A 10000-nucleotide genomic window follows, 5' to 3' on the forward strand; every position below is an offset into this window, starting at 1 on the left:
TTTTTTCCTAAAGAAAGTCAATTTTCCTTGTTTTTCTGTTCTATTTTGGTTGCTTTTATTTCTGAGAATTTGTTCCTCCTGTTTTTAATCTATTTCATTCTTCTTGTCCATTTCAAATTGGTTTAATTTTTAGTCTCTTATTGTTGCCAAATAATACAAATGTTTTTCTTTGTTTTTGTTATAATTATTCCATTTTTATGTAATTGTCTCGTAATTGTGCCTTTTGTTAAAATTTTCATTGAAACTTTCTCTGTTCTCACAAATGGGTTCAATGAATGCATAACTGGACAAAATAAATTTTGCTTTTCTTTCATTCGTTACTAAAATATTGTTATTCCATTCTCATTCACTAAGCCTAAATGAATATAATTGATATCAGATACCCTTTCCATTGCATTTTCCAATCAAAGTTCTTGTTTCAAAGGATTTAATGAATGAAGTTGTGTAGAATAAAAATCTGAAACAGTGCCAGTAAGAAAAATACAAGAATATTTTATTTTTCAGATTTTTATCTCACACCAGTACTTGCTCTCTCATTTGTTACTTTTAAGCTGTGTGTTTTGGGGTTTTTTTATGTCACTAACATACTTTGGGTCTGTTTCAGTTTTCAGTTTTCTTTCTCTGTAGATAAATATTCATTATGCTCCTTTTAGATGGTTGATCCACTCACATACGAAAACAAAATATATATCACTAAAACACTCGAAACATCTTCAAATATTCATTTTGCACCCCCGCACCATAAAAGATCGGAACACTCTTCCCGAAACATGTGTGAACACAACCAATTTTGACACCTTCAAAAGAAAAGATTTTTAAAATACTAACATGCCCTTTCGACTGATGACTTCAAAAAATCGCTCCCTGCTTCCTCTAAAACCCCTGTTAGTGAAAAATCGGCCATACAATCTTCAGCATGAAGCTTTGGCCTGAATGGAAGAAGAAGAAGAAGAAGAAGAAGAAGAAGAAGAAGAAGAAGAAGAAGAAGAAGAAGAAGAAGAAGAAGAAGAAGAAGAAGAAGAAGAAGCCTAAAAGCACCAACAATGGTTGCCACATTTAATAACTCTCTCCGCCCTCTAACAAAAATACTCAGAATTGATTCGACGTAGAGTAATATTCAGATTCATAAAACCAATTACCTAGTGAACTGCCGTACTCTGGAAAGACAAGTATTTACACATTTAGCCAGAAAACTCCTGCTTCAAATAATAATAATAATAATAATAATAATAATGATAATAATAATAATCATAATAATAATATTAATAATAATAATCATAATAATCATAATAATAATAATAATAATAATAATAATAATAATAATAATAAATAATAATAATAATAATAATAATAATAATAATAATAATAATATATAATAAGTTATTAAGATAGTACCCAACTTCCACATAAGTGCTCAGCGGTGCTTTAAATATCGATCGATTTAAACGACCTTCACCCTGGGACCCTGTCAATACCCACCTTTGTGTCAACCAATAGCTGGTTTGAATATTAATTGTTTCACTGATTTGAAGTTGAACATTTTAAACTTACGTTTTATCTAAACAAAAGAAAACATTTGATGTCAACGACAGTGCCAGAAAAAAAAAACTAGAAAAGAATTCTGATCAAAAAAATATTTGCCCAATCAGGATTCAAGCAAATAAAAAGAAATAAATAAAGTGGAGTAGAAAAGCACCAGAAGACACAATGGAGAATAAAAACTTTGAAGATTCGAACCCATAACCCGACTGTTAAGGCAACACCGCCTGGCCACGAGAGGGATGCTCTGCAATCGGCGCCATCCACCATTCCTAAATCAAGTAAATGCAACCTACTGTCTCAACACTATATATTATGTCGGCGTGAACCTAAATACTCTTTCGAGACGACTGGTCACTTTTTTCCTTCAATTCACAAGTGTATAAGCCATCGTGAAAGTGTAGCACTCTAACTTACTTTGTTTACTCTACCTTTACTGTAGCACTCTGGCTTGTTGCCACAAAATCTAATTTTAGCATCTAGATCACCACGACCTAATACTCTTTCGAGACGACTGGTCACTTTTTTTCCTCCATTCACAAGTGTATAAGCCATCGTGAAAGTGTAGCACTTTAACTTTGTTTGTTTACTCTACCTTTACTGTAAAACTCTTGCTTCAAGCAGTCTCAATCATTTCTTAATTTCCTTATTTCTGTTATTCATTTTATTTTTCCAGCCTTAACCCTGACATGGCTTCTCTGACACAGTGGCAAGGTTAGATAACTCCTAGGTTTTTCCAATCTAATAATTGTATATTTTATTGGAGCTTTTATATAGCGCAATATCCACTAAAAGTGCTCAAAGTGCTTTACAACAAACATTTTAGAATGAGGCAGCGTAGCTCAGGGGTACTGTCTTTGCTTTGTACCCAAAAGGTACTGAGTTCGATCACTTGCCGCTGCGCTGTGTGGCCTTCAAGTCACCTCGCCCTAGCTCAATTTGCAGCGCTGCACTGCGGCTGACACCTGGGTTATTCCAGTTTTCCCTTGGAATAGACTCTAGAGACAAATTTCCCCTATGGGATGAATAAAGGGAATTTTATTCGTATTTTATTTTAAATATGCTTTTGGGTATGCTATCAATGGCATACAAACAAAAATGAGAGAAGAATTTGAAAATGCACTCATGATACAAAGCCAAAGTGAACCTGATAACGAAAAATGTGAAAAACAATTTGATATATTCCAAAAGTGTGTCAAAGCAACTGCAGAAAAGCATTTACCAATAGCTCAAATAAACAGCAAAAAGGAATGGATGACAAATGAAATTCTAAACCTATTTGAAGAAAGACGAAAATGCAACAGAGGGTCTGCAGAATACCAAACATTGAACAACCACATTAAATCCAAATGCATCGAGGCACACGAGAACTATCTAGACTGGAAATGCTGCGAAATCGAAAGAGAATACAAACCCAACCCCCAACAAGCTCACCAAAGAATAAAAGAACTATCAGGGAAAAGGAAAAGCAAAGCAGCAGGAAGTTGTATCCAAAACAAACAAGGGGAACTGCTATTTGAAGAACAACATATAGAAAGCCGATGGGTAGAATACATAGGCGAACTGTACAATGATCCAAATAGAAATGAACCACCACTGAAATTCAAAGAACCATTAAGCGGACCAAACATCACCAAAAGTGAAATTGAACATGCCATGGAACGAATGAGGGATGGTAAAGCAACAGGCCCTGATGAAATATCTGTAGAGGTATTAAAAAGCCTAGGAGATCTAGCAATTGATGAACTTCACATATTATTCAACAATATATACAATACTGGGAAAATTCCAGAAGATCTCTGTAACTCTATTTTCATAGCAATACCAAAGAAAGCAGGTGCAGTCAGATGCGAAAATTTTAGAACTATAAGTTTAATAAGCCACATCAACAAAATACTGTTGCGTATAATTATCAACAGGCTAAGGAATAAGATTAACCCCAAAATCGCAGAAGAACAATATGGATTCCAACCTGACAGAGGGACAAGGAACGCAATATACCTCCTCCGTGTTTTAAGTGAAAGAGCTATACAGGTTCAGACCCCACTATACCTCTGTTTTGTCGACTACAAAAAAGCTTTTGATAGAGTACGCCACGAAGAAATACTAAAACAACTGCACTCCATTGGCGCTGATGAGAAAGACCTCAGACTCATGCAAACATTATACTACACCCAGCAGGCATCTATCAAAATCGGAAACTCTACAGGAAATTCCATTCCTATTAAGAAAGGAGTCCGTCAAGGGTGTGTTGCCTCACCAGATCTGTTTAATCTATACCAAGAAACAATCATGAGGGGCATAAATAATATGGAGGGAATAAAAGTAGGAGGTCACAACATAAATAATATAAGATACGCAGACGATACGGTACTCATTGCAACATCAGAAATCCAACTTCAAAAGATTGTTGACAAAGTGGTAGTAGATAGTGAAGCCAAGGGAATGGAAGTGAATATCACCAAAACGGAATGCATGGTAATACAGAAAAACCCCGAAAACAACAACACCTGCAATATAACGATTCACGGCGAGCAACTTACCAACGTAGAAAGTTTTAAATACCTAGGTTCAATAGTGACAACAGATGGAAGATGTAACCGAGACATACGAGCAAGAATAACTCAAGCCAAACAGGCCTTCATGGACCTGGGAAACATTTTGAAAAACAAACAGATGTCGTTCGGGATTAGATTCCGAGTCTTGAAGTGCTACGTGTGGCCAATCTTGTTATACGGATGCGAAAGCTGGACTACAAATGCAGAAACACAAAAGAACATTGAAGCTTTTGAAATGTGGTGCTTGAGAAGGATGCAGAGAATATCGTATACTGCACACAAAACGAACGAAGAAGTGCTAAAACAAACATACCAACAAAGGAAACTAATGCCCTTAATAGTGGATCGACAACTATCCTTTTTCGGACACATAGTAAGGAAAGATAAGAATGAATACCTGGCAAGTTGTGGAAAAATACCTGGTAAACGCGCCCGGGGGAGACAAAGAAAAACACTCATAGACCAACTGAAGGGCTTCACCAACCTAACAATCCAAGAGCTGTTTGAAAAAGCAAGAGACAGGGAGGAATGGAGAGAGATAATTCATGCAGTATCCGAAGCCTGGACCAGGCATGGAACCTAGAAGAAGAAGAAGAATCTGTTAATAAAATAATTTGTTCAAGAAAGTGACTTATAAAGCATTGAGCATCTATTGTATCATAACACCATGTGAATTGTTGTGATTCAATAATAACATAACTAGGGGGGCAAGGTGACCAAGTGGTTAAGGTAGTGCACTGTGACCCAGAAGGTTCTGGGTTTGAGATCCTGCTCAAGGCATTCGATTTTTTTTCTTTGTGCAAGATTATTAACTCTCGATTTGCCCACTTTGACAACGTGGGTGATTCCTCTTAACATCAGCCAGGCATCTGTTTGATGAATTATAATAAAATAAAAAATAAAATTTCCATTATTCATCTCATAGGGGTAATTTGTCTCTAGGGTCTATTCCAAGGGAAGACTGGAATGACCCAGGCGTCAGTCGGTCGCAGTGCATCGCCGCAAATTGAGCCAGGGCGAGGTGACTTTCTCAAGGCCACACAGCAAGGCTGGTAGTCGAACTCGGTACCTTTTGGGTACGAAGCAAAGACTGTACCACTGAGCTACTCTGTCCCCAATCTAAATACCCTTCATGGAATGCCTAGGGAGATGGCATGTACTTTTATTTCTTAATCACTTTATTATTTCAAAGTGGCCATCTTGCTTTCTCTTAAAATACTGTGACTATCAAATAACACAAAAAGGTCAATGATGAGTATATATTATGTGACCCACCATTCCAGTCTGGTATTTTGTTGCAATGAACTAGACAAAGAACAATTTTTGAGTTAAAAGTCTTAGGAAATGTAAATGTTATGAAGGTTAAGAGACAAAAATCGCTCTCCGAAACAACATAGGCGCCTAGGCATTTATTTAGGTCAAATTTTAAACTTTAAGCATTGATTTCAACCTGAAATCATACCGTTTTGGAGCGATGTGTCACATGTGCCAAAACTTTTACATCATCATTGTCAGGTTGTTGCTTATGATTTCTTTCAAACGTTTTTTTTTTTTTGTTATGTTAGTGAAGTGAGTTTTGAATGGATCCATGGATTCTAGTTCTTATAATATTTCAATTTGGTTTTTTAATTAGAAGATTGATTGTCTTTCAATTTGAGACGACTAGTGATGAAAAGGAAAATTTTCCCTTTCAAAATATCACAGTGAAAATAATCTGATGCAGATGAAGACTGATAAAATTGGTTTCTTGCTTTTAGCTCACTCAACCCTAACACCGACTATATCCATAGTTTACCCGGGTTACTATGCCTATTTATTATATTTTTCTGAGACAAATTATAGGCGTCGTATCAAAGCTAATGTTTGTTTATGGTAGTTGCATAAAACTATCTATGTAGGACATGCTCATTTTTAATACATTTTTTTTCCAATTTTGAAAATGAGCAAACATCTCTAGGATTGAGTGAGTTAAGAGGAGTCGTCGATTTAAGGCGCACATCAAAAGCAACAAAATTCTTAATCAACGAGTAGCAGAAATGAATTAACAGAACTAACAATTTTGATTGTAGTTGCCAAATGCTTATTGGATAGAAAACTTTTCTTTGCTTTTCATTCAATCTGGGTGGGGTTCCTGACCTCCATAGTGGGCAGGGGGGAGGGGGGGGGTACATACTGTGTCTTCTATCCCCTTATAACTGTTTTCCAACATGCTTTCTGTCTTTTTCTTAGAATGATATTACTTGGTTTTGTCCTGGCCCTGGCCGGAGTCCTAGCTGGGAGGGAAACAGTCAAATGCATAAGTTATTGTTTTGGGAGGTGATATTTTTTTCCTTGTAAATCATCTCTCTGTTATGTATTATTATTTTTATTTTGAATGTATAATGTAAGCATCTGAGTGTCTTCCTCTTTGTTGGATTTTGTGCTTGTGTCCGGATGAGGCTTATAGGTGATCTCAAACTAAGTACATTGGTGGTATGGTCTTGGAATCTACATCTGATCCCTATTTGTTCCGAGTTCCCCTATGTCTTACCTTTTCTTGGGTGCTTTAATTGTAATTCCAGAACTTTTTACTATCCCATTTTCTTCCTTTTTACTGGCGCTGATATAACCTAAATGTGTTGCAAGCGCCGTAAAACCCTTAAAAACAAACAAACATTTTCAATTCAATAATAAGCCTTTGGACTGTCAGGAGAAAGGCACAAAATGGGGTGTTTGGTGTGGAGTGTGTTTTAGTTTGTTTTGTTTTTTAATTTTTATTGTCTGTTTCTATACAACGTGTACTTTTAAAAATGTTTTAAGAATTAAATCACTTTTAGGTTCTTTTTGTTGTCTTTGTTTAATTTTTTATTGTTGTTGTTTTGTTGTTTTTTTTTTGTTTTTGTTTTTAATTTTGTGTCCCTTTTTGCTTTTTTTATTTGTATTTGTTTATTTTGAGTTATATAATGTTGTCTTAATTAGTATTGTATTAAGTATAATATATATGGTGCCAACTTTGGTACATATATAAGTAGCCCTTTAGAGTCATTCGGCCCATGGAGCCAGAGTTTATCCCGGTTTCTATAGCGTGAAATGGACAATAGCAATTGCTTACTACTCTTTTGATAGGACGCTAGTCTATCGCAAAATACTTTCCGCCATATCTAACAGACCTACATACCAAATCACTGTTGGGTAGAAAGGGGGGGGGGGGGGCAGAAAAAATCTTGACTGCACCCGGGATCGATCTCAGTGAAAAGCTTCAATTTTATGCATTTTTGTGAAACTTTATTTCTGACCCAGGGTCTGAAACTGAAAGCAGTATTATGTCCGGATGAACTTGGTGCTGGAAATTGAATTTATTGCCGTGAATAAATATGAAACTTGGGTTTAATTTCTATACATTGCTATATCGAATAGAGATACATTTATTTTTGCGTTGTTAAAAACCCAAACTTCGTATTTATTATTAGTTTTTATCGTAAATTCACTTTTCATGATTCAAGCCATTCTGATATACTGATATACAGTACAGCACTTTGGCCTTGTCTTTGCAAGGACAAAACATTGAAGACAATTTGAAATTTGTACAAAGAAAATAGGGAAATGTATTAATTTCATAATAATTAAGTCTTTCAGCACCAATGGCCGCACTTTGAAAGGCAAACATGATAATGTAATCCAATCCTATTTACTATAAATTGAACCAATGGTATCATTTCTTTCATCAGAACATTCAATTGGCCCTAGAGGGGTATTTTAATTGAGATTTTGCACCAAATTCAAAATGTCGTTTTGTCTTAGCTTGTCATTCTCATGCTGCCTTAATCAGGTGTCAGCCATTTTGTAACGGAAATGCGAATATATAGCCTCAGTGCTGAAAGAGTTAAGATTTGTACAAGGAATAAAGTTAAAACAAGGAATAAGATGACACCATATTCTAGATGATGGGTCATAGCTATATGCTTACTTATTTTTTTCTTCTTCCATATAAATTTTACTTTAAACTAATAAGTAATAAATAAAGATGAAATAACAGGTTAAAAAAAACCCAAACACGGAACGTTTCGGGCTCAAAACCTTTCTTCAGCCAACAACGAAAAACATTAAAAATATAAATACATTACTAAAAAAAATACCAGATCGATGACAAAGTATATTTCTCTGTCATCGACCAGTTTTTGGGTTTTTTTTTAAATAAATGATTTATGTTTTTATTGTTTTTTGTTGTTGGCCGAAGAAGGGTTTTGAGTCTGAAATGTTCCGTGTCTGGAATTTTGTTCTTTTTTTTTAACCTGTTATATTAATTTTTGTTTATTCCTTTTTACAGTCCACAGCTTCTAGTATCACTTTGCACTAATACCTACATTATTTTTATTTTTTTTGGTTTTGTTTTTTTTCCCTTTTTTTTCACACGATGACAGACACTTCTAGCATGTACGACTACAACAATACTAGTCTACAGTCTTCTCCTGGTCAGTATGGGATGGCGTTCATATCTAGTTTTTATTATTATTATTATTATTATTATTATTATTATTATTATTATTATTATTATTATTATTATTATTATTATTATTATTATTATCATTATTATTATTATTATTATTATTATTATTATTATTATTATTATTATTATTATTATTATTATCATTATTATTATTATTATTATTATTATTATTATTATTATTATTATTGTTGTTGTTGTTGTTGTTAATGTTGGTGTTGAGGTTGTTGTCTTTTTGGTTGTTATTGTTGTTTTTGCTATTATTATTATTATTATTATTATTATTATTATTATTATTATTATTATTATTATTATTATTGTTGTTGTTGTTGATAGCGTTGTTGTCTTTGCTGTTTTTTATTGTCATTATTTTTGTTGTTCTTGTTATTATTATTGTTGTTGCTTTTGTTATTGTTATTGTCATCATCATTGATGTTGTTTTGTTATTATTGTTTTTGTGGTTATTGTTGTCAATCTTGTTGCGCTTGTCGTTGAAGATGGTGATGCCAAATGAATTCTTAAATACCCAATACCAGTCGAATATCTGGTGTCTTTATCTTAGATGTTATTAGTAGAAAAATGTGAGCCTTCATATACTCGTAGAACATTATCTGCTAAACATGCTCAAAGGTCCTAGCCAACAGCAACACAACATGTAGGAAGAGACTTTTAGTCGACATTACAATTATTTTCCAACAGGGCCAATACTGTCAATGGTTAGTTACTCTTGTTGCACATGATTACGGTGAGAGAATGTGAGTAAAGAGCCTTTTTGACTTGTTGGGAGTAAAAGGTATCTGGTCAAACTTGATGAAAGATGCATTCTTTTCAATGTATGGCAATGTGGTTTTAACATCCACTGTGTGACATCCACTCTTTTTCTCCCTGATGAAAATTAATGTACAAAAAAAACAAATGTGAGCTTTTATATGGTGCAATATCCACTAAACGTGCTCAAAGCGCTTTACAAGGGATCCCTGACCAACAGCAACACGTAATATGTAGAATGAGACATGATGCCTGTTAGGCAATATTACAAATTTTCCGACCGAGACAACAATGTTAATGGCCATGTTCTCATTTTAAACCTGAGTACGGTGAGATAATGTGAGTAAAGAGCCCTTTCCAAGGACTCAACTATGCGCCGAGCAAGGCTCGAACCAAGGACCTTCTAATCCAAAAGTGAGTGTCATACAACAAGACCACATAACTGCACAAAAAGGAATATAACAGCTTCAAAACAGAACAAAATGCAAAGATGGAATGTTTTGGGCTCAAGGCCCTTCTTCCGCCAATGATCAAATATAGTTAAAACGTAAATAAGTCACTTACAGTACATACAGACGGCAGAAGACTATTTCAATAGACTGGTGTTCTATCTCTTTTATAAATTGTTTTCGTGCTTGTTGTTTTCAATCTC

The 10000-nt window shown here is 34.5% G+C and overlaps 1 protein-coding gene across 10 annotated transcripts in view; it reads left to right on the forward strand.

Moving 5' to 3' along the window:
• Positions 1 to 10000, forward strand: part of LOC144979657 (uncharacterized protein C8orf34 homolog) — a 59006-nt gene that overhangs the window by 27005 nt on the left and 22001 nt on the right. For 5 of the 10 annotated variants that reach the window (XR_013646751.1, XR_013646752.1, XM_078926492.1 and 2 more), the window contains exons 10-11: positions 2216 to 2253; positions 8498 to 8548. The exons of 1 other annotated variant lie outside the window; for it this stretch is intronic. Coding sequence is in view for 7 of the 9 variants with exons in the window: in XM_078926492.1 (XP_078782618.1) it covers positions 2216 to 2253; positions 8498 to 8548 (89 nt within the window). In the remaining 2 variants the exon portion in view is untranslated. The remainder of the gene's footprint in view (positions 1 to 2215; positions 2254 to 8497; positions 8549 to 10000) is intronic. 4 more of the 10 variants (XM_078926488.1, XM_078926489.1, XM_078926490.1 and 1 more) reach the window with 2 other exon arrangements.

Source organism: Berghia stephanieae, chromosome 9 (assembly GCF_034508935.2).
Source record: "Berghia stephanieae isolate SIO BIC M18660-M18661 chromosome 9, UCSD_Bste_1.3, whole genome shotgun sequence".
Lineage (NCBI taxonomy): Eukaryota > Metazoa > Mollusca > Gastropoda > Nudibranchia > Aeolidiidae > Berghia > Berghia stephanieae.